This window comes from Hibiscus syriacus, unplaced genomic scaffold (genome assembly GCF_006381635.1).
Source record: "Hibiscus syriacus cultivar Baekdansim isolate YM2019G1 unplaced genomic scaffold, ASM638163v2 tig00004355_pilon, whole genome shotgun sequence".
Lineage (NCBI taxonomy): Eukaryota > Viridiplantae > Streptophyta > Magnoliopsida > Malvales > Malvaceae > Hibiscus > Hibiscus syriacus.
In genome coordinates, this window is record NW_024062011.1 from 691,529 (window position 1) to 717,988 (window position 26,460).

A 26,460-nucleotide genomic window follows, 5' to 3' on the forward strand; every position below is an offset into this window, starting at 1 on the left:
TTGGACTCTTCCATACACTGTAATAAAAAGGGCTGCTTATTTCTCATTTAAATTTAGCTTGGCTAGAAAACAAACTCGATTGACAGAACAAGACCAGGCTCAACATAAACCCAGATTCTTGGGTTTTACTTTTACTGGGTATTTCTTTCTGTCTAAACCGACTTAGGTCAACCGATCTACAAACATAAACCCAGATTCTTGGGTTTTACTTTTACTGGGTATTTCTTTCTGTCTAAACCGACTTAGGTCAACCGATCTACATATATAAACATCAATCACATTACCATTTGCATCTTCCTCTTCCACCTCTGCCGCCTACTGAGCATACGAGGGTTTTTGCGGTTGCTCTTGAAACATCTAGCTGCCCAGCCAAAATGGTCTGTTAAATCTCTTGCTTAGTTTCTTCTTGTTTATGTCGTTCTTTTTATGTATATAATTGAATCTGATTTGTGGGTGTTTGGGATTTTTATTTAGGTTCTCCAAAACGATGTCGATTTGTTGAATCCTCCAGCTGAGCTTGAGAAGAAGAAGCATAAGCTCAAGCGTCTCGTTCAGTCCCCCAACTCTTTCTTCATGGTGATTCATTAAAACTCTATTCCTTTTGATCTAAATCTCATATTAGCGCGTGTAAATATGTTGGGAGGTTAACTTTGTTATTTTGTTCTTTGCAAAGGATGTCAAATGTCAAGGCTGCTTCAACATGTAAGTTGTTACATTGTCTTTTAATCTTTAAAAAATAATGTAACAATATGTCTGAAGGTCGGATATTGGTAATCCGTCTTAAATTTTCATATATTTGGTGGACCATATTCGCTTACTCGTGTCTAAATATGTATCGGATACGTGTTCATTTTTTGTTTTGGTTTTGGACAGAACAACTGTGTTTAGCCACTCTCAAACTGTGGTTGTGTGTGGTAACTGTCAACTGTTCTTGCCAGCCGACGGAGGTCGAGCTAGACTCACCGAGGGATGCTCCTTCAGGAAGAGGGAGACTGATTTGCTACACGAATTGGTCTGAACGTGGTTCATCTTGTTTTTTTGCTTCAAGATAAGTTAGCTTATTGTAGTAAGTTCAAGGATTTGATTCTAAGCTTGTTACTCTGGTTTGATCAAGTAATGATCTGAGTTGCATTTTGATTGGTTTCCGGATATAATGTCTACAGTGTTTTACCAACGCAGAATAATATTTATTCATTACAATAGTTGTCACAATTATCGATCCCACACTGTAAATAAACCGCATTCTCATTAGGCGTTTTAAGCATTAGATTCCTATACTGTTTGGAATTCCCCTGCCTGTGATTCCATCTCCAGTGGTAGGGTATAGCAAACTGTAGGGCATATTAACATGACCTATACGATTCTAAATCTCTTGTCATTGTTCCTCTGCTCAATTCGTTCCTCAATTCCCGAAAGCATGTTCCCAAATTCCTTAAAAGATGCTAACACGGTTTCATCGGACGTCCATTCTGGTGAGTCTCTTTGTCCCAGATAAACTTCGTTCGATGGATGCTGTCGTAACCGGTTTTCGTCCGGGCACGAAATATTTATTTGGCGGGAAAAGTGATGAATAATGGTTTTGAAAATAATTTGGGAGTCGCCATCGGCCTTTTGGGTCAGGTAGGTCGAATACCTAAAAAATATCTTTTAAAAGAGTTTTTAAAAGATAAACTGATCTGCGTTTTAAACAAAAATTCGTTCTTTTTAATAATAAAAAGGGATTTGTGGTCGGTTACGTTTAGGGAAGGATTAGCACCCCTACAACGCCCAAAATTGGTACTTTTTAATTATAAATTGTCTCTATTATTAGAAATTTAAAAATTCAAAATATATTTAATTTATAATCCTATTTAATTTAAATTTATTATTATAATTTTAAGAAATATATTAATATATATCTTTATTTTTATAAATAAGATAATTATTTACTTAGAAATATCAGAAAATGGCTTCTAGTTGCTTTAAGACAGCTCCTTTCTTAATATTAATAAATAATAAATGTTAATAAAACATTTATCTAAAATAATTAAAATATATTAATATATGATTTATAAAATAGGACATTTATTTATTTAATAATATCAGAAAAGGACTTCTAGGTATTTTAAGACAGTTCTTTTCTTAGATATAAAAAATAAATACATCAAATATGTTTTATTTTTCTTAAAAGTAATTTATAAAATTAAATTTATAAAATAGGATTTTTATTTAATAAAAATAGAATAAATAATAATATTATAATATATATTTATATCTTAATAATAATAAAATCATGAAGATAATTTAAACATATATCAAAAGTAATAATAATAAAATAAATAATAATTAAAATGAAAGAAAATAAAAGTAATAACATTAAAACTATTGGATCATATTCATAAATAGAAACTTAAAATGTAAAAATAAAAACTTATGGTTAAAATTAAGATTATATATAATTTAATGATCAAATTATAAAATATAATATGTAAGAGACATGGTTAGAGTTATCATAAAATATAAATACTAGTATGTAATTAGCCATTAATTATTTAATCAGTGATTAAAATAGAAATATTAAAATTATTAGGGACTAAATGTGATATTTATCCTAAATATTATTTAATACTTGTAAGGACTAAAACATAAAAAATAAAATTCAAAGACTGAATAAAATGTTCAGAAATTAATTTCAGTGACTAAAATGAATAATTATAAAACTTGGATGGCTACGGAAAGGGTTTAGCCATGCGTGAATTACAGATATACCCTCCCCAACGAAATTTTTTAAGCTAAGTTAGACTTGAAATTAATTACATCAATTATACATAAAATTTTGGTTTTTTATAAACATGTTTGCAAATTGTGGATACTTTTTTCTGTAATTGTTCTGATTTATTAGTTTAATCACATATATCGATTCTGAGAAGATTAATATAGTGAACTCTTATTTAAACGGATAATACATTGAAATATTTTGACATTTTGAAATACGTTATTTATATAAAAAAAAACTTAAATACATCATTGCCTCCTAAAATATACCATTTATATCAAGTTGTCTCTTAAAATATTTTTTGGGACGTTTTACTCCTAAAGTTTAAATCTACATTTTGTTTACCCCAAATTGTTAGTTCCGTTAAAATAAAAAATCAATGAACAATTAAAACAGCCCATATATAAAGGTTTAGGATAAATAAGGTAACGATTTAAATTTTATGAGATAAAACGTCTCAAAAGTTACTCTAAAAAAAATTCGGAGACCATGGTGCATTCAAACCTAGAGAAGAAAAAGAATGTTTATATATGTTGATGTAACTAATTTAACTCTAATGTTGGTCACCTAAGCTCGATGCTTCTGTTTTATTTTCATCCAAATATCCCACCAATCACGTGTCATCGCTGTAGGAGAGGTGTCAACAACGGAATTTACAATGGATGACAAAATGATAACATAATAGTACAACTTTAGCGAGTGTTTTGTATGTTTTTGAATTTGAATGACCAAAATAATTTTTTTATAGGTTGGTGACCAACCGTCCGTGTAGTTTACTCATACATAGATTCTATTTTTAAAATTTTAATTATTTAATAAATTAGAAAATCTAGACAATTTGAATAGTGATATTGGAATAACAAGTATATAATAAATGAATTTGAATATTATACTAGTAAATTCTTGATCAAAATTATAAAAATTATAAAATCAGAATGACGTTGAAGCTTACCTCAAGAAGATGAATGATACCGGGGTTACCAGCAAGCATTTCTCTGGCGAATTCCTCATCGGTCCTCCATGCATTCGAATTCTCTGTCCATTTCATTAATTAAAACATCAAATTAGCAGTTTCTATATATATATATATATATATATATAGAGAGAGAGAGAGAGAGAGAGAGGGCACAGGGAATTTGAGTGGATGTTCGCTATCAATTCGAAAAATTTGTTTGAGCAACTCCAAGGGAATGATGTCGATAATATTATTCAGCAAATTGCTAAAAGGTATTTTAATTCCTCCGAAGTAGAGATCAAGAACATCCTCAAAGGACTCGAATTCATTATGAGTTCCATGAATCAGATCTCTTAGTTCGCGCAGTATGGATTGAACTCCAGATTTTACGAGATAACTTACAGTATCCGAAAACTTCAAACGTCCAAATCGTTCATCTCTCGGGACATAAATGGTAAAGATCTTGTGAAGCGGTAACCTACTCTCAGTGTTTGGATCTGTAATCCAAAGAACAAAAAACACCTTGTTAGTCGCCAATTGTGTGACCTGCTATCATAAATGTAATTTCTGACCTGATTTTGTCGGTCGTCTACCAGTGCTTCCTCTACGAGGATAAAGGGTACTGAGTAGATCCGCCAGGAACAGGTCGGACGAATTCGGGACCCAAATCAGGATTCCCCAAATCATTATAATAAGCATAACCATAGACACGGTCCCATTCTTGGAGCTCTCCTTCGCCATTCCCTCTCAACGCGTTGAGCTCTTCTTCTCTGTATTTACGCAGTGCTTCTGGCATCTCACGCGGAAGGTACGTCTTAGAGGAAAAATATCAAACACTGGTTAGTCATTATCAAAACACAAACACAAACACAAACTACATCACCAAACAAAAAATTAAGGATTGAATCCGAGTAAATCTATTCCTGTGCGACCATTAATGTTGAAGTGTATGTATACCTCGTTAGTGAAAAACAGACGGGGTTTTTCATATTTATGATCAGGATAAACCCAAGAATTGCAGACAAAGTGAATCCGGCCATGGCCTGGAACATTTTCAAGAGTGATAGACTTAAGGTAGAATTCAGTACGATGATTGTTTTTGATCAGTAGAGCTCCAGGTTTTCCGATTTCTTCATCCCAATCAAAGTTAACACTGAATTTTGATTCCCCAGCTAACGGAGAAATGCCCGTAAAACTCCAATGCCTCAAATACGCCGGTTTCCCAACTTTTCCGCGAAACTCATTATCTGCCGACTCAAATAATCAATGTCAAGGTTTAATTTTAAACAGCTAGATAACAATAAACATCCAACATTTTTAATAAACTTAGGAATTTAAAATATTGGAAAAAAAGTAAATTATCTTATAAGTCGCTCAACTTCATCGTTTTTACTTTAATTGTCAATTTTTTTAAATAAAATGTCATTAATATTATTTTTTTATTTTAATCATGGTTATCAAAACCGGACCAGATCGGCTGGTTTAACCGGTTGAACCGTTAACCGGTGGCCTGTCTGGTCCGGTTACCTCACAAAACCGGTCTGACAATAAACCGGCTGAAATCCGGTAAAACCGGGGTGAACCAACTGAAAACCGGTATAAACCGCCGTTTCACTTTTTTTCTTTAAAAAAAAAAATTAAATCAAACGACGTCGTTTGTTCAACGAGCCAAGTCAAATTCGAGTATTGCTGAGCTCAACTCGAACTCGAAAACTTTAAAAGTAAGCTCAACTCAACTAAAAAACTCACGAGCTAAAAATTATCAAGTTCAACTTGAACTCGAAATATAATATTAAAACTTGAACTCGAAAAGGCTCGAACTCAAAAAAAAAATTAGAAGTTCGATTGAAGCCTAAAATTTGAGCTCAATTGAAGTAAAAGAATAGTTCGCTCTGTGCTCACCAAAAGGCTCCATGATTTTAAATGTCAAATTACCTCTATTATTTATAGAAGTAAGTTGGGATGCTCTTCTATGTTTCTTAGCCATGTGGGATTGTTTTGTTCTCATATTTTTACTCTTTAAACTTTTGGGAAGCTTTTTTATGTTTCTTAACCATGTGAGATTGTTTTTTTTAAATTAAACTAAATGACATCATTTGTTATGATTTTTTAAACTCTAATTTTATTTTTTTGATTATAGTTATATAATTATATTTATTATTTAATATGTTTTACCTTAAATATTATGTTGTAGTTGATTTGAATAATTTTGTTTCATTTGATTTTATGGTTTTTAATTTATATATGTTATGACTTGTGATATTTTTATACCTTTTAATATTGTAAACTTAAAAAAAGTATTATATATATTAATATTGCTTTGAATATTATGTAAAATTAAAAAAAAATATTTTATATAAAATCCAGTTCAACCGCGGTTGAACTCGATTGAACCCGATTGAACCAGTGAATCAGTACCTTCACTGATTTAATGTCCGGTCCAATTTTAAAAACATTGAAAAATATTGACCACCACTCTAACGAACCACGTTAAGCCACCCGTTAAAATGGACGGAGAATCCCATGTTTTTCCGAATCCCAATTAGAAACGCCATCGCGTCTATTAAATGGGATAAAGTACAAAAAATGTCCCCTGACTATATAATATTCTTTTTTTAATCATTCGATTATTAAAAATTATAAAATAGTGATTTGACTGTTCATATATTAAAAAAATCATCATTTTTTGTTAAAATTGGTGATTGTCTGTGCTCGACGTTAATATGCTGAATAAAATATGATAAAATCATATTTAAATGATCTATACATGTGTTGTTATTGATTTAAGCACTAACTCGATGACATAATATTTAAATACTAACTCAGTGGATTTATCATATCATAATAAATAGATTAACTTCTAACTCAAATGATTGTCAATTTTTTAAATGAAAAAGATAAGTTTAGAATATACAAAATAGTAAGAAGATAATTTTTTTAACTTTTAATAATTGAGAGATTTAAAAAAAGTATCACTTATAGTTAGGGACCATTTGTGTACTTTACCTATTTAATATAAGTGTATATCATCATCGGCAGCTCGCATTTACGTTTCCCTTTTCCAGCTACCTTCCATGTCTTCTTCCTTTATATATTATGTATAAAAAGCTAGTTTAAATGATTTCATAGACTCAATTTCCAGAGTCCAGAGATCAAGTAAAACAGAAACCAGAGATAAAAGAAGAATTTTTAATATGGGAGTTGATTTAGAGTCTATATTGGAAGCAACTTCAGGTGCTATAGGATCACTATTAAGTACCCTCTCGATGCCTGCAAAACCAAGTATCAAGCCAAGGTCCAAGACCATGGTCAACGAAAAAACAGGTTACCCATTTCTTAGTCTTGTTTTCTTTCTCTATTTTTACATGTTTTTTTTTTAATTCTGGATTAATTTTGTTTTTGTTGTTATCCCTGATCATGATCCCAGGGAATTTTGAATTTCGTTTCTTTGTTAGTCGGTGTGTGAATTCATGAGTTAATTTCCTTTTCAATATGGGTTTTGCATTTTATTATTAGGCTTGAATGAGTTAGCAGTGGAAGACAAGAAGCTTGGAATAGAAGAGCGATTAAAATTCTCTATTCGTAATATGGGTTTGATTTACTTATTGATTAAAACTACACAATCTAGCTTGATGAGGTTCATGTTAATTGAATTGGATATGATTTTAATTTCACTATAACCTTACTGCTTTTTGGGTCTTGGACTTGTCTTTACATTTTTCTTATTCGTTGATGTAGAGAATTGGCCTTAAAAGTGAAGTAGTGGAATAAAATTCACCATATTAGTAGAGGCTTATCATATGTCCTGTTAGTATAATTATATGTACAAAGTCGTGTTATGGTTTATAGATTGACGTTTTTCGAACTTGAGCTATGCAGATAATTTTCTTTCTTCTTCATTTAACATTCATGTCGCATATTTTAATTTTACTTGTGTAGACACTCATTTTTGTTTTGAGCATTTTTTATAAATATAATAATATCGTATAGTTTTTTTAAATAATTTTTTGAAACATGTAGTTTTTTTTATAAAAAAATCGGTTTTTGAAATATATATAATATATAATTTTTGAAAATATTTTAAAAACATATATAATATATATTTTTTGAAATGTTTTTGAAAATATATATATTATAAATTTTTGAAAACATTTTTGAATATATATATATATATTATATAGTTTTGAAAATATTTTGAAAACATATATATAATATATAGTTTTTGAAAATAATTTTAAAAATATATTATATAGTTTTAATTTTTTTTGAAAACATATATTATATAGTTTTAAAAATGATTTTTGAAAATATATATATTATATGGTTTTGAAAACCATTTTTAAAAGCATATATAATATATAGTTTTAAAAATGATTTTTTTACTATATATTATATTATTATTATTTATTATTATTTATTTTATTAATATTTTTATTTGTTTATTTTCGTTTCAGGTCCATTTCAAGTCCAGATACAAATCCAAGGGCCCAAGCCCGTTTGCCTGACCTAGCAGAGGGTTAGGGTTTCGTCATTTAGTCCCAGAGCCGTATAGCCTACAATCGTTAGATCGAGATGGGGATCAATAACCATAATTACAAGAGAACTAGGGTCTGTTTAACCCTCAAATATCATCACAACGAATCCAAATATGGACTGTTGGATCTGACCCAATCCAACGACCATAAAATGATCTCAGCAGGAACAACATGTTACCAATCGACCGAGATCCCTGGGATTGAACCATCCCGGGGTTTTCGGTCAACCCACAACCACACGAACGCACAACCGTGACAACAACCCACGTGAATCCTGGAGATAGCCTCCGGCGGTGGGGTATAAATACCCCCACAAAAGCTGTTGATGAGAACATAACACAACAGAACCAAACAGAGAGCCACAAGCAGAATCTCAAGTAAAAACATCACGAAAACACACGAAGAAAGCCGAGCAACCAAAGATCGAACCACAACAGAAAACTGCAAATATCTAGTCACACAAAAACAACCCAACCACATACAAAAATACTAAAAAAATAAACAAAAGCAACCCGATCTGGGCTCGGAGAAGAAAAAGCCACCGAAAGTTGAACAGTTCGCCGGGAAAGGTAAAAATCGAGAAACTAAAACCTAGATCTACGTCGATATTTGGGTTTTGGTTTCGGATTCCTGGGGTCGAGGGCTTTCGAAAGGGGTAAGTCTTTGGTTTTCCGGCCACCAGAGGCGACGGAGTGTGGCCGGGGAAGGTGACATGCCTTCGGCCGAATGGTTTTTTAGAGGGAGAGAGTTTAAGAGGAAGGGGTTGTTTTTCTTAGAAATGATGTTAAAATGATTTTTTTGGTTTAGGGGTATATATAGCAGAGGGACTTGTATGTAATTACAAGTTTCTTAAATTATTTATGCAGTCATCCCAGATTTGAAGCGCAATTCAATTCAGTCACCTGTTATAAATTTAACCTTAGATTTTGAATTTATTCAATTTAATCCTTTTTTATATTTTTATATTTTGCGAATTAACCCCCTAATTTTGTTTTTTTTTCTCTTGCAGTTCATTTTTAACATTAATTTTAGTCCATAAATTCCAATTTAATTCAATTTGATCCTTTAATTTTTTTCATCTATTTATGTATTTATTTCTTTCTCGGTTTTTGTATTTTTCTTAACATTTATTTTCTTAATATTTTTCTCTATTTTTTTTTACTTTCAAAATTTAACCTTTTTTCCGTTTTTAATTTAATATTTTATCAATTTTATTTATCTTTATTTTATTTTTCTTTTTTGTTATATTTGAATATATTTCACAATTTAATATGTTTTTGACTTGTTAGGGACAACTTTAATCAACCAAAGGTAAGTAATTTGAATTGAGTTTTTAAATTTTAACTTAAATTTTAATTTTCACAATTAAGACAACCGACAATTAAAATGGTATCGAAAGGGCAGTTCAAGGGTGCTAATCCTTCCTTGACTATAACTGACTCCCGAATCCGACATATTTCTGGTAAAACACAAATCATGTAAGATGGTGTCCGATCAACCTAAATATTGTTTTTAAAATGATCGGTGACGCCTCTAACGTTTTTATTTAAGTCGAACCCGATTCCGGGCCTACCGAAAGACAGTTGCGACAACTTGGCGACTCTGCTGGGGAAAGGTAAGTGATTCAGGTTGTCTTTTTAAGCGAAATATAAATTTTTATTTTATTTATTTTTTTGATTCTAATATTATCTTTGATTATTTTTCAAATAATAGTTGTACTACGTTTTTCAATGATTTCATATTTTAAATTTTTCATCTCTGGCTCTATACCCGAGCTCCAAACCCTTTAAGTGGGGGTGAAAGCGACGCCTTTGTGGGAAATTATTTTTCGTATAGGCCTTGCAAGTAACCTTTGGGATTCATATGTCTTATGTATTTGTGTGAATTTATTCTCCGTATGGGCATAAGAGAGTGTATCCTCTAGAGTTTAACTTGGTCTACATAAGCTTGTAATGGGCTTAGAGCTAAGGGTCTGACAAGCCCAAGGGGGCACCAGCAAGGAGAACTCGGATACCTTATTTAGAACTTAAACCGGGAGGTTACAGGGAATTACAACTCACCCCGAAACTCATTTCAAAACCTAGGATGCTTGAATTATCTCCTATTTTACTTTATGTTCAAAGCATGCGAACTAGACAAATATGCGGTTAGGATTTGCTTACAATTAGCATGCGGGGTAGAAAGCATGTATGTGTAAGAATTAAAACATGTGGGGTAGATATCTGTGGTGTAGGACTTTTTTTATTTTTTTCATTATTGTTTTGATTATTATCCTTACCTCATAATTCTTCCTTTTATTTTTTTCATTATTGTTTGATTATTATCCTTACCTCATAATTCTTTCCTTTCGTTTTGTTCTCTTTCATTTATTATCATTTACATCATTCAAAGAGGTGTTGATCCACCAAAAACATGTTCGTTAAATGTAAATAGTTTGTATTAATGGACAAAGGGGTTGTAACACAAGAGGTGAAAAACGCAAAAGTCCGGCTATGGTCAGAAAAGACTCAGAATGGACCGGGATTTACACCGAGCACATCAAAAGTCAATTTTTTAAGTTGGCAAAATTTGCGAAGGCATATGAGAATAAGGTTACTGACTTGGAGAGTCCCTTCAAGGACAACAAGAATAAGATGACAAAGTGATAGTTGAAAGTGAAGGCCATTGTTGACAAATTCAAGAAACAAGCAAATGAACATCAGATAGTCCATTTGATAGAGGATTTCAATGGCGTTTATTTGGTAAACATGCTCAAAAAAGGATGAAAGCTAGAAATCAGTCATTCGAGATTTCTTGGAACAAGCTCGACACTTGCACGGTTTAACCAGAGAAGCCGGAGTGGTTTGACATGGTATTCAACCGATGATATACGAAGGCAGGAGACTAGTCAACCTATTAGAAGCCATTCGGGGTCTAGAAGACTTAGTCAAAATGTACCTTTAGGGTTTTGTCTCTTAAGAAATAACATTTTTGTCCTAATAAAGATTATTTATAATAACAGGCTTGTTTTTATCAATGCCTTGAATATTTTATGCATCATGCATTCTTTCATTTCACATTATTTTTCTCTTTTCATTACATTCACATTAACAAGAGATGTTGTCAAAAAAGAGAACAAACATTGGACATACCACCCCAAGCATTGGACACACCTCATCCTTACAATACCCGTTCAAACAAAAAGGAAATGGAAGATAAGATTGCTTAACTTGAAAAGAACATAAGTCAAAATCAACAAAATACCTTGGATTCCATCATTAGACAAGACTCATTGGTTGACCAATTATTTCAAGGTTGTCTAGCCTGAATCAAATGAATGCTCTTGGGGTAGGGGCATCCTAATGAGGCTTTATTCCATTTGCAGCATCCTATTTGAACTTGTGTTTTGAATTTTCACATATTTCTTTTTGTAAGGAATTTAATGAGTTTATGCTACTTTAAAAATGGTGAGCATTGAATCAAATTTATAACTTGAAATTCTCTTAATATCAATTGAATTAAAAAACTCTATAAATGATTCATAGTTACAGATCTTTGACAAAGTGGCATGATTTAAATTTGATAAAACAAAGACCTTGATCTTACCCTAGAAGATACGCTCGAACACCATACCCTTCTCTTGCAAGAACCGATATAGACTTCTCCTCTTATAACGGAATGGACAAGAGACTTGGTATTAGGTATGCATAGGAGCGGACAACATGGGGCATCCCTTGTGTATGACATTACTATACTTTTGTTGAGGATATTCAATGATGATGATGATCTTCACAGATGGAATAGCCGAGTAGGTAAATCTAGTTTTGACTTTCAACAACACCTAGACTATAACAAGTTCTTCTTGCAAACTTAAGAAATTGGATCCGTATACCCAAATTATAATATTATATGTATACAATAAAGCCTGAGATGTACCTCTAGAGCAATTGGTTAAACGCTCTGGCTTTATGGATAAGATTCAGCTAGCCTGATAAAGGTGATTATAATATATATACAATAAAGCTTGAGATGTCCCTCTAGAGCAATTAGTTAAACAACCCAGCTTTTTGGATAAGATTCAGCTAGCCAGATAATGGCAAATTAAATCAAATTTATTTAAATAAGGAGTTTCGGTAAAGACAGACTAAAGGAGTTAAGCAACATCTGTTATAGTTAATTTCACACGAGCACTTAGGAATTTCATTTTTAGACCGATATCTCTGCACTACCTTTGTTAGAGGAGTCTACGAAGCTTGAAAAAATGGAAGATTTCAGAGAACCGAAATAAAAAGTCTAGTAATGGATTATGTTGGTTGTGTTATTTTGTCTGCATCCGATTAAAATACCAAGCCAAGAAAAGGGGCATGTTGCAATGTTCAAAATGACCGAGAAATAAATGACATTTTGACGAACCTTAGAAAATAGGAGGCCAACCTGAAGCCAACTCATCAATTTGGACATTTTTCAAAGAGCTACAACTCTGAAAGCATTAAAGAGCTATTGATTCTTTTGATTTTTTATGAACTCATGTTTATGATTTGATTTGATTGTGAGCCTGAATTAAGGGGCAATGTTTCACAAAATTCTTATATTCTTATATTCTTTTTTCCCTAAGATAAAAGAAAGGAGAAAAATATTTTCAAACATGACAATCTCAAATGTGAAAGGTCATTGAAGCCGGTGAGGCTCATTTTGCCTCTATTGAAAAAAGAATAAACAATAGAGCATTTCACATTCTTGAAAGCAGATAGTACGAGTGATCAGATATAACTTGTAACACTCCCTTGTGACATTTGTCAGCAACCCAAAAAGAAAATAAGGCATGATCGATTCCAAGAACAGGACCAACAAACAATAATGAGGCTCTATCCAGGAGATAAAATAATAACTAACTCATGTTGCATACATCTTTTTAGAGTCAAGTTTCAACTTCAAAGCGAAAGATAATCGATTCAAAAGCACCTTTAAAAATCGATGTTGGTTGCTTAACTCAACGGCGAGGAGCTACACCTAAACTAACTTGACATATTGAAAGATCGACAGATCTTAGAATCAACTTCAGACGGGTTTAAGAGCCAATGTAGAACGGATACAATACAACTTAACAAAACAACGAGTGGCTAGTTTCCAGTTAACATTTTCAAGCCAGATTTCAACTTCACGACAGATGATATCTGGCTGACTAAATATACCACTTGGCTTTCCCGTGAAAGGGAGTCATCTAAAGAATTATAACTGTCTTAGACCCGTGAAGGGAAGCCATTCATCACTTAAAGAAACTATTCGCAGCATAACTCAGGGCAAGAAAGTTATATGTCAGCAAAAACCTTCGAGTTCGATTACATGCAGCTCAAGGGCATATCAAATTTACAACATAGCTCAAGGGGAGAAGGGCTATCTGTAAAAAAAAAAACCTTCGAGTTCGATACATTCAGCTCAAGGGTATCAAATTTACAGCATAGCGCAAGAAGGGCTATCTGTCAACAAAAACCTTGAGTTCGATTACATTCAGCTCAAGGTCATATTAAATTACAGCATAGCTCAAGGCGAGAAGGCTATCTGTCAACAAAACCTTCGAGTTCAATACATTCAGCTCAAGGGAATATCAAATTTACATCATAACTCAAGGCGAGAAGGGATATCTATCAACAAAAACCTTCGCGTTCGATTGCATTTAGCTTAAGGGCATATCAAATTTACAACATAACTCAAGGCGAGAAGGGTTATCTGTCAGGAAAAACCTTTGAGTTCGATTACATTCAGCTTAAGGGCATATCAAATTTACAACATAGCTCAAGGCGAGAAGGGCTACCAGTAAAAAAAACCTTCGAGTTCGATTACATTCAGCTCAAGGGCATATCAAATTTACTGCATAGCTCAAGGCGATAAGTGCTATATGTTAGCAAAAACCTTCGAGTTCAATTACATTCAGCTTAAGGGCATATCAAATTTACAGCAGCAAAAACCTTCGAGTTCAATTACATTCAGCTTAAGGGCATATCAAATTTACAGCATAGCTCAAGGCGAGAAGGGATATCTTTCAGCAAAAACCTTCAAGTTCGATTACATTCAGCTCAAGGGCATATCAAATTTATAACATAGGTCAAGGTGAGAAGGGCTATCTGTCAACAAAAACCTTTGAGTTCGATTATATTCAGTTCAAGGGCATATCAAATTTACAGCATAGCTCATGGCGAGAAGGGTTATCTATTAACTAAAACCTTTGAGTTCGATTACATTCAGCTCAAGGGTATATTAAATTTACAACTTAACTCAAGGAGAGAAGGGCTATATGTCAACGAAAACCTTCGAGTTTCAATTACATTCTTCGATTTCATTCAGCTCGAGGGCTTATCAACCGTATTGTAGCAACGAGGAACTATTTTTCGGTAGAAGTTTAAATCGAGGTCTTTAAGTCAAGAAGAAGAATTGGGTTAGTTGTGTTTTAGTGGCAAGAAACTATCTCTCAACAGCATAGCTTAAGTCGAGAAAATATATTTGTCAACGAAAACTTTCGAGTTCGATTCCGTTTAGCTCGAGGACCTATCAACCACATGTTAGTGTTGAGGAATTATTTTTCAGTCGAATTTTTCAAACCAAGCTCTTTCAACCGAGGAAAAGACCAAGGTTGACTATGATTTGGCAACAAGAAGCCACCTCCCGATTCAAATTCCCAACTACAATTTCAATTTCATAAAAAAGATATTATTTCAAGAATGACTCGACTTCGCGACGGAGGAGTCATAGTCAGTTTTCAATTCCACAAGGGATGATATTAGACTTAGAGACCCTCATACCAAACGAAAATTTGTGTCATTTTATCTTTGTCCTATTTTTCATTACACGAAAAAGGACAAAGAGGGGTAACTGTAGACACTCATTTTCGTCCAGAGCGTTTTTTATATATATAATAATATCGCATAATTTTTGAAAGATTTTTTTTGAAACATGTAGTTTTTTTAAAAAATCAGTTTTTGAAATATATATATAATAACTAGTTTTTGAAAACATTTTAAAAACATATATAATATATAGTTTTTGAAAACATTTTAAAAACATATATAATATATAGTTTTTGAAAACATTTTGAATATATATATTAATATAGTTGAAAATATTTTGAATATATATATATATATATGATATATAGTTTTTGAAAATAATTTTAAAAATATATTATATAGTTTTAAAACAATTTTTGAAAATATATATTATATAGTTTTAAAAATGATTTTTGAAAATATAAATATTATATGATTTTGAAAACAATTTTTAAAAGCATATATAATATATAGTTTTAAAAATGATTTTTTATTATATTATTATTATTATTTATTTTATTTTATTAATATTAATATTAATATTTTTTATTTATTTATTTTCGTTTCAGGTTCATTTTAAGTCCATGTCCAAATCTAAGGACCCAAGCCCGTCTGCCTGACCCATTAGAGGGCTAGGGTTTCGTCATTTAGTCTTAGCGTCGTATAGCCTACAACCGTTAGATCGAGATTGGGATCAACGACTATAATTGCAATAGAGCTAGGGTTTGTTTAACCCTCAAATATCATCACAACATATCCAAATATGGACTGTTGGATCTGACCCAATGCAACGACCAGAAAATGATCTCAGCAGGAACAACACATTACCAACCAGCCGAGATCCCTGGGACTGAACCATCCCGGGGTTTTCGGTCAACCCACAACCACACGAACGCCCAACCCTGACAACAACCCACGTGAATCCCGGAGATAGCCTCTGGCGGTGGGTTATAAATATCTCCACCGAAGTTATTGACGAGAACACAACACAACGAAACCCAAACAGAGAGCCACAAGCAGAATCTCAAGTAAAAACATCATGAAAACACACGAAGAAAGTCGAGCAACCAAAGATCGAACTATAACAGAAAACCACAAATATCTAGTAACACAAAAATAACCCAACCACATACGAAAATACCAAAAAAACAAACAAAAGCAACCTTGATCTGGGCTCAGAGAAGAAAGAGCCACTGAAAGTCGAACAGTTCACCAGGAAAGGTAAAAATCGAGAAATTAAAACCTAGATCTACGTCGATTTATGGGGATTTGGGTTTTGGTTTCGGATTCTTGGGGTCGAGGGCTTTTGAAAGGGGTAAGTCTTTGGTTTTCCGGCTACTAGAGGCGGCGGCCGTAGCAGCGGCGGTGTAACACCCCCAACCCGTACCCAACCCGGATACGAATCTGAGGTGTCACATTGACATATCGAATCATTTACTTGAATAAAATAGTTAGCAATTTAAAAACTTTTACAACATAAAAATGACCAATTTACATAAAATACATTTTCATTATTGCAAAACCGATCAGAGCGTGCATAATTCACTTATTCATTTACATATAACTTATTCATAACGTTTACAAAATTATTATTAGCTTATACAACATATTTTTTTGAATACATGCCAACATGAACTTATATATATACTAACATACATATTATTCATTTTTCTTCTGATCTGACCTTTGGTAAGAAACTGACCTGTCTTGCACCCAACTATCCATAGCTTGTAAGAACCTGCGTGTGAAACACTCACACGCTAAGTCTATGACTTAGTGAGGCAATAAACATATAATGTAAACATTATCTAGTAATCATACATAAACAATTACTACTATCATTCTATACAACTCATATACTTTTACATATAACAAATACATATATACACATATATGTCATTATCATTCATATCTTTTATCACTATCATTGATTCCTTTATCATATGATCTCATAATTACCACTTGTACAATCATATATCACACATAACATTTCACAAGGAAATAATCATATCATCATATCAAGTTTATTAATATTATCTCTTTACTAGCCATGGTACACATGTGAGAACTAAGATATGCATTACATAGAGGTTGTGCACTATGCTGTCACCACAGCTCGTATAATTCCCTCAAGGGGCACTGAATATTTGTCCCGAAGGACCACTGTTTGTTCCGAAGAACCACTATGTCCCGAAGGACCATTGTTTGTTCCGAAGAACCACTATGTCCCGAAGGACCACTGATAATCCCTCGACTCTTGGCATGCCAACTATACCCCTAGCTCTCGTATCACATAACATGGGCATTATTATTTATGTTATCACACTTTCACATATTCACATGTACATGTCACTTTCATATGATTCATATTCATATGCCATTTAGCTTGTAACACTTCTCATGTTCATATAACATGAATATCACTGTCATTTCTTGTTCACATATGTTTCTCATAACTTACATATTTACATATTCATATAAGCATGTAAGACATTTCCATATAATTCCTATAGTTTATATCACTTCTATACATCCATTGATCAAGTCATGTAAACACATATAACTATACATGCATTGTAATCCGATAATCACCTAATCATGTACTCATTTACTATTTCATATAATCACCTCTCCTATACTTACCTCAATCATATTACCTGAATCAATGTCATTGAACTTATTTAATTGTCTATTGTTATTATGCATATACTGATTTATATCATATTATAACTTTATTTTAGTCACTTATATCCACTTGAATCACGTAATATCTTCTAACCTATAAATATATATCATTTAGACATGTTTTCCCCAATTTCTCGTTACATATATAAGCTTACTATAACTTAATATCACATAACATATATATAATATGAATAAAGCATATTCAAGTCATATCAAACATAATCATGCTTCTACCCATACAATCATATATTCCAATATCGGAAACAGACTTGTCACAAGTCTAATTTCCATATACAGTACATAATTTAATAGTATGCACTCACCTTAGCCTTGCTTTGATTCGATCCTAATTCTTTGATTGTTCGGGAACAAGATTACGATCTATATCTACATAACAATACATTAATACTTATCAGTATACGAATTGACATATTTTAAACTATCACTCTTAGGCAAAATGAAAGCCATTTTCATATTTTAATGAAGGTTTGCATCGATGCACTCTACAGTGCATCGATGCATTTCCTAACGGTGCATCGATGCACTACTTGTGCATCGGTGCACAAAATACATTCGATATTTTACTATTAAGGGGTGCATCGATGCACTAATTGCATTCGATGTTATTCTTTAAAGGGTGCATCGATACACTTCATGTGCATCGATACACAATGAATAATTTCTGGAAATTTACCCTTGATGCATCGGTACATGTTGATTGTGTACCGATGCACACAAGCCCAGAATTTCCGACATGTTCTAAATCCAATTCTAACTTCTTATTCTCATAGATGACAAGTCAAATTCATCCTCCAAATTCATTTAAACCTTCTTATTCAATATTTCACTTAAAAAATCATTTTCTTTAATCTTTCATAACTCCTTTATCTCTTAATTTTAAGATAACTTATGCTTTCCCTAAGCTTAAGTATCACCTAATGATCAAAACCCCACTTAAATTTTATCTAATAATCAACAACTAAGAAATCTTACCTTTGTCATGGAGCTTACGGGGAGAAGAAGGAGAAGAAGAAGAAAAGGAAATAAGCTTCTAGATACTCCCCCACCCATATGCTTATCTCTTATTAAAGAGATAAATATATTTTTCATAAAAATACCATTATATCCCTTCCATCTTTCCATAATTACCATTTAATCCAATACTGAAATATTCATACTTAAATCATTGAACGTTTTAATAAATTATACTTTTATCACCAAATTTTAAAAATTTACAATTTGGTCACTAACCCATAATTTGGGATGTTTTAAGCGAGCGGCAGAGTGTGGCTGAGGAAGGTGAGAGTTTAAGAGGAATGGGTTGTTTTTCTTAGAAATGAGGTTAAAATGATTTTTTTAGTTTAGGGGTATATATATAGGAGAGGGACTCGTATGTACTTACAAATTTCTTAAATTATTTTCGTAGTCTTCCCAGTTTTGAAGCGTAATTCAATTTGGTCACCTGTTGTAAATTTAACATTAAATTTTGAATTTATTCAATTTAATTCTTGTTTATATTTTATATTTTGCGAACTAACCCCCTAATTTTGTTTTTTTCTCTTGCAATTCATTTTTAAGAATAATTTCAGTCCGTAAATTTCAATTTAATTCAATTTGATCCTTTAAGTTTTTTTTATATATTTATGTATTATTTCTTTCAGTTTTTGTATTTTTCTTAATATTTTTTATCTATTTTTTTTACTTTCAAAATTTAACTTTTTTCTCCGTTTTTTTTAATTTTAATATTTTCTTAATTTTATTTATCTTAATTATTTATTTATTTATTTTATTTATTTTTTTTTTGTTATTTATATATATTTCATTTATTATTTTTTAACTTGTTAGGGACAACTTTAATCAACCAAAGGTAAGTAATTTGAATCGAGTTTTTAATTTTTAACTTAAATTTTAATTTTCGCAATTAAGACAACTGACAAATTAAAACGGTACCAAAAGGGCAGTTCAAGGGTGCTAATCCTTCTTTGACTGTAACCGACTCCCGAATCTGACATATTTATGGTAAAACGCAGATCAGGTAAGATGGTGTCCAATCAACCTAAATATTGTTTTTAAAATGATCGGTGGTAGCTTTAACATTTTAGCGATGTTTTGAAGTTCTTGGTTGAGTTTGTTAGTCTCTGATATCGATTTCTTATCTTATATAGGAATCTCTCTGATGTATTATGGGAAGCGGTATCAAATCGCAAGTCTTTCCTATACTAGGGCCTAGGAACAAAAAAACTTGCAGTCATTCATTGCGCAATTTGTCTACTTCTATGGATATAGTTGTAGACACTCATTTTTGTCCGATTCTCAATTTTATTAAATTATTATTATATTAAATTATTATTAGATTATTATTATCATTATTTATTTATTTTTACATACATTTTACAGGCCACTCAAGCCCAACAACCCAGCCGCCCAAAGCAGTACAAGACCCAACCCATACATGACCCAACACTATAACCCAAAACTCGGATCCCGTGTCTGACCCGACCCAGAACTAGAGAACCTAAAAATATTAGGGTTTCTGGTAATAATTCAATAGCCACCGTCGCCTAACGTTCCAGCTTCCCCTCAGCGCGTGGGCTTCATCGCCATTCTCCCCTCGCGCGTGAGCCGTTGCTGATCATTCCCGAGCCACCGGTGTCATCAACAGAAGTCCTACATTGATAGATAAATCAACAACATCACTTAAATTAAGCTAAATCAAAACCTCAAATTAAATATTATCCTAAATCCTGAAAATCTGGGATATTTACCTAAAATCAGAGAAACATATCATCATCTCACCAAAAAAAAATAAAAAAAACAACCATAAATCACAGAGGAAACAACCATTCGAATGGGAAGAAAAAGAACCCGGAGAGAGCATTTAAAAAAAACGACATAAGAAAATAAGAAGAAAATTTTTGAAACATTTACCTTTCGTTACCTCTGACGTGGGCTTCACCGAGACAAAAGTTGAGCCACCAGACTGAAGGTAAAAAAATGGTCATTGATTTTTTGTTTAGGGTTTGGATGGGTCGAGGGTTTTGAGGGTTTGGAGTAGTTTAGAATGAAGAGAATAATGAAGGGAGGGGGAGGACAATTCAATTTCCTCTTTGTTGCCGTCGATGTACGACGGCCGTGACCTTTCATCTCCTCTCTCATGAAAAGGAAGAAAAGGGGAGAGAGTGGGGGAGAATGTTATTTCTCTTTCTCCCTCTCTCGGGTTGAAGCAGAAAGAAATGAAAGGGTAAAGGGATTTTGGCTCAAAGGAAATCCCTTTATACCTTCCCTGAAACGACGTCGTTCAGGAAAGGACCAGGGTTGTGTTTTAACGTGTGCTATAACTACACTTTGAGCCCTTTGTAACTTTGTATGAATTCATTTTAGTCACCAATGAATTTTCAGTTCTTTTTTACTTTGAGCTCTTTATTTTTTTATATTCCATTTTAGTCCTGAATTTCTCGTTAAATACGTTTATTTTTATATTTATACGTGGGCCATTGTATTTTAACTTATTCATACTTAAGTAGATTAAGTTGTTATTGTTTCGTTTTAGCCATCTTGTTCATGTTGTTTTATGTTTTTGCTATGTTTCTGTTTTAGGCATGACATTTTACCTTTTTATATTTTGGTCCTGCATGTTTCTTTAGGATTTATTTCTGTTTTAGTACTCAGGTTATATAATGTTTGCACATTAGCTATGATTTTATGTTTGTTACTTGTTATGTTCCTAAAGTTCCTATTTTTGGCTATTTAGTCCTTATTCACTAGGCATGATTAAATTCTTTTACTGGTATTTTAGTTTATCATGTTTTTATATACATATTTTAGTCTAAATTTGTAACTTTGTTTTATCGATTGGTATAACTTCATTCATGTATGTATAAATTATGTAATTGTTATAAACATTCTTTGTATGAAAATTTTTATTTCTTTTTGTTTTATTATGTGCATATTTAGATAATTATTAACGTCATTTGTTATAAATCATCTTTGTTTTATAAAATATGTAAAAAAAAGGAAAATTTCATTGTGAGGGAACGAATATATCTCCCAACTACAAGGGAATGTATCTTTTTGAAGAATTTTCGCACAAATGTTTTTTTATTAAATAGTTTTCTTCTCTTTACGTTTATTTATTTTTATTATTTTTTACATCTTTTCACTTTTATTTTGTTTTATTTTATTTTATCTTTGCAAAAATTACGAAATAACGTCTTTTGTTAGGGGAATCTATGGAAAAGTTTCCTAAATACAAAAAGAAGTGCATTCCCGAAGATTGTTCACACAAAAGGGCATTCATTATCTGAAAGTTGACACTTTTTGAATAAAGTCAAATGAATAACATGATCATAATTTAAATATATTTTCGAGTTTGTAATTCTCAATATTTAAATAATATATAATCGTTTAGGTACCAAAATTTGGGCGTTGTGGGGGTGCTCACCCTTCCCCACACGTAACCGACTCCCGAACTCTTAAAAATCAGTGTGATTTTCAAAAGTTATATTTCATCTCCTTTCCCCGAATTAAATTTTTCAAGTCTAACGGATCCCTGCCGCTATGACAATAGCTACTTCAAAATAGGGATGGCAGTATGACCCGAACCCGACGGGGAAACCCGGTCAAGTTCGGGTCGGTCGAGTTGAATGATATCGGGTCAGGTTCGGGTTCGGGGATTTTTTCGGGTCGGGTTCGGGGCAAGGTATCCCCGCCCTGACCCGCCCCGATTATATATATATATAGTATTTATATTTTTTTATATTAATTATATATATAATATTTTATATTTTTTATATTAATTATATAAAAAATATTTTCGGGTTCAGGTATAATATTTCGGGTCGGGTTCGGGGACAGGGCAAAAAAAATCCCTGACGGGACGCCCCGATAAAAAAACTATTGGGGATCGGGTCGGGGATGAGGACGGGGATTCATTTCGGGTTCGGGGACGTGACGAGCAAAATCCGACTCGTTGCCATTCCTACTTCAAAAGACTGTACCTAGAAAAGAGTGGGTTTAAGGAACAAAATCAAACTTGATTCTTGCCGCTGCGGCAGGGGCTTGTACTGCTAGAGACAGCATTCAGCGAGTCTGGTATGTTTTGTTTTGAATATATAATCTGTCCATCTATAAGCTAAAAAAGAAAGGTCCTGTCCATCAAAGCAATACTTTTCTTTCATGTGGTTGCTGCAAAGAGATATAAAAACGGTAGTTCTGCGGTGCGGCGCCTAAAAAACTGTTAATATATGGTGTGATCGGTTAAATAAGTGACCGGTTAAAATTTAGACCGGTTATGTTATATTATTTAACCGAAAATATTATAAAGTACAATAACATACTAGGTAGCGTTTATATTTACCTATTTTATAAGTAAACTGGTATATTTATACCGATAGCATTGCAAATTTACCTATTACATTATAATATGTTGAAAGTGTCCATACTTTTTATAAAAAAAATCGATACTTTTTTTAAAGTTATGTAATTTATGTTTCAATTTTTTTTAATAGTGTTTCATGTTTTCCACCTACAATATTAATTTAATAATTTCATTTGCACAAAAAATTATTTGATTGTTTTGATATTTTATAAAATATTATTTAGAATTTAAATTTAACAATATTAACCAAAGATAATAATAAATATGTAATATATATGTTTATTGTTTTTAATTTAATAATAATATATATCGTAACGTAAAAAAGAAATCATTAGACGCCTATAATTACTAAATTAATATCTTAAAACTCACTCAAAAGATAACCTTAAATTAATGTTTTCCACAGTGAAAAAGTATAGACACTTTTATAAAAATGATAAATACTTTACAATATAACCACTACCTATTACATTATATAAACGATACCTATTACATTATATAAGCGCTACCTATTACATTATATTTTACCTATTATATTGAAGTGTCCATACTTTTATAAAAAGGATCGATACTTCTTTTAAAGTTATGTAATTTATGTTTCAATTTTTTTTAAGTATGTTTCATGTTTCCACCTACAATATAATTTAATAATTTCATTTGTACAAAAATTATTTGATTGTTTGATATTTTATAAAATAATATTTAGAATTTTTAATTTAATAATAATATATATCGTAACGTAAAAAAGAAATCATTAGACACCTATAATTACTAAATTAATATCTTAAAACTCACTCAAAAGATAACCTTAAATTAATGTTTTCCACAGTGAAAAAAGTATAGACACTTTTATAAAAAGGATAGATACTTTACAATATAACCACTACCTATTACATTATATAAACGATACCTATTACATTATATAAGCGCTACCTATTACATCATATTTTTACCTATTATATTGAAAGTGTCCATACTTTTATAAAATGATCGATACTTCTTTTAAGTTATGTAATTTATGTTTCAATTTTTTTAATAGTGTTTCATGTTTTCCACCTACAATATTAATTTAATAATTTCATTTACACAAAAAATTATTTGATTGTTTTGATATTTTATAAAATAATATTTAGAATTTTTAATTTAATAATAATATATATCGTAACGTAAAAAAGAAATCATTAGACGCCTATAATTACTAAATTAATATCTTAAAACTCACTCAAAAGATAACCTTAAATTAATGTTTTCCACAGTGAAAAAGTATAGACACTTTTATAAAAATGATAGATACTTTACATATAACCACTACCTATTACATTATATAAACGATACCTATTACATTATAAGCGCTACCTATACATATTTTTTACCTATTATATTGAAAGTGTCCATACTTTTTATAAAAAGGATCGATACTTTGTTTAAAGTTATGTAATTTATGTTTCAATTTTTTTAATAGTGTTTCATGTTTTCCACCTACAATATTAATTTAATAATTTTATTTACACAAAAAATTATTTGATTGTTTTGATATTTTATAAAATAATATTTAGAATTTTTAATTTAATAATAATATATATCGTAACGTAAAAAGAAATCATTAGACGCCTATAATTACTAAATTAATATCTTAAAACTCACTCAAAAGATGTATACCTAAATATGTAGTTATTGTACATACCTAAATATGTAGTTATTGTACATACCTAAATTAATGATAATATATACTTGTAGTTATTGTACATACCTAAATATGTACTGCGAATTTAATGTTGTACCTACCCTTTAACTACCACTACCAATGCCACATCCTATTGAAAGCAGCACGACTGAAACATGTTCAAAATGAACCTTTGCTTACATCTCCATCAACTCCTGGAGCACTGAACTTGCACAACAAAATTTTTGCCATGGATAATACTGATGTAGACAATGTTAAGCCAACCGAGGAATGCCATGAAGTACATAATGTTGATGAATCTGATAGATTGGTTGGTCAGCTCTTCTGTTCACGTGATCAAGCTTGGTACTTTTACAAGGGATTCGCACGGGAACACGGGTTTAGTGCACGTAAGGGAACAACACGGCTTGACGTGGAAGGGAATGTGAAGACACAAGAATTTTGTTGTTCCAAAGAAGGGTTTCGAGTATCAAAAGTCATACTGTTGATCGTCAACGTGCTCATACGCCAGTCACAAGAACAGGATGTAAGGCTAGAGTCGTAGTTACAGCAACAAATACAAACGATCAGTGGGTTATAAGTAAGTCTGATCAGAAACATAATCATGCATTGTGCACACCTGCTATGACACCATTTATGCATTCTAATAGAGCTGTAAGTAAGGCTGATATCGATGAGGCAACAACATTGAAAGAGGTCGGTGTTGGCACGTCACAAGTAATGAACTATTTAACGCAGTAGGCAGGGGGCTATCATAATGTTGGATTTACACATAAAGACCTCTACATGCACTTCAAAGAGGTAAAGCAAAGGAAATCGTCGATGGGGATGTGAATGCGCTTATTGCCTACTTTGATTATAAGAAACATGATGATCCCGGGTTTTTTATGACATACTCGGTAGACGAATCGGGGCATTGTATAATCTTATTTGGTCGGATTCTACATCGAGATCGGATTACACATGCTTCGGTGATGTAATTGCGTTCGACACAACGTACAAAGATAATTTGTATGGTTGACCAATTATGCCTATTGTTGGTGTCAATCATCACTATAACACAATTGTGTTTGCCACTGCCATAATCGCTGACGAGACGTCTCAATCTTTCGAGTAGGTGCTACAGAATTTTTTAGAAGCCATGATGAATAAATCACCTATTTCCGTTGTAACCGATGGGGATAGGGCAATGCAGAGGGCTATCAAATCTGTTATCCCTTATGCTAAGCACAGATTATGTTCTTGGCATCTTTCTCGCAATGCACAAGCTAACATTGGTGACCCAAAGTTTACAGCAGCATTCTCAAAATGCATGGCTTCCTAGTGGACAACCAAGGAATTTGATATTCAATGGCGTTCGGTTGTTTCAGAATTCAACGTCCAAAAGCATCCATGGGTGATTGAGAAGGGAAATACACGACACTTATGGGCACAAGCATATCTAACCGGTCATTTCTTTGCCAATATTCGCTCAACACAAAGGTGCGAGTCTATGAATGCTTCACTAGCTATTGCACTGAAACACAAGAAGACATATTTAGATGTTGTTCGTGCAATTGAAGATGGAATTAGTAGAATGCGTATGAACGAGTTGAAAGCGGATTACTTAAGTTCCCATACGAAGCCCTTCCAGATCACAAAACTGGTCGACCTTGAAAGCCATGCCGCT

General features: G+C 32.1%; 1 protein-coding gene and 2 pseudogenes across 1 annotated transcript; 2 read left to right on the forward strand and 1 right to left on the reverse strand.

Moving 5' to 3' along the window:
- Window positions 1-268: 268 nt before the first annotated feature.
- LOC120193803 (40S ribosomal protein S27-1-like) lies at window positions 269-1,139 on the forward strand. Its single transcript, XM_039196237.1, has 4 exons — window positions 269-377; window positions 475-576; window positions 674-702; window positions 874-1,139. Exons 1-4 carry the CDS (start codon window positions 375-377, stop codon window positions 1,016-1,018), a joined length of 279 nt encoding a protein of 92 aa, XP_039052168.1. The 5' UTR covers window positions 269-374; the 3' UTR covers window positions 1,019-1,139.
- Window positions 1,140-3,253: 2,114 nt separating this feature from the next.
- LOC120193288 lies at window positions 3,254-6,786 on the reverse strand (annotated as a pseudogene).
- LOC120193300 overlaps window positions 6,773-26,460 on the forward strand; it is a 33,324-nt pseudogene continuing 13,636 nt past the window's right edge.

What these genes read in the sequence shown, in the direction of transcription:
- LOC120193803 (XM_039196237.1), top strand. An exon ending in CCCCCAACTCTTTCTTCATG is followed by an intron (nt 577 to 673) that starts GTGATTCATTAA and finishes TTCTTTGCAAAG; the next exon opens with GATGTCAAATGTCAAGGCTG. An exon ending in TGTCAAGGCTGCTTCAACAT is followed by an intron (nt 703 to 873) that starts GTAAGTTGTTAC and finishes GGTTTTGGACAG; the next exon opens with AACAACTGTGTTTAGCCACT.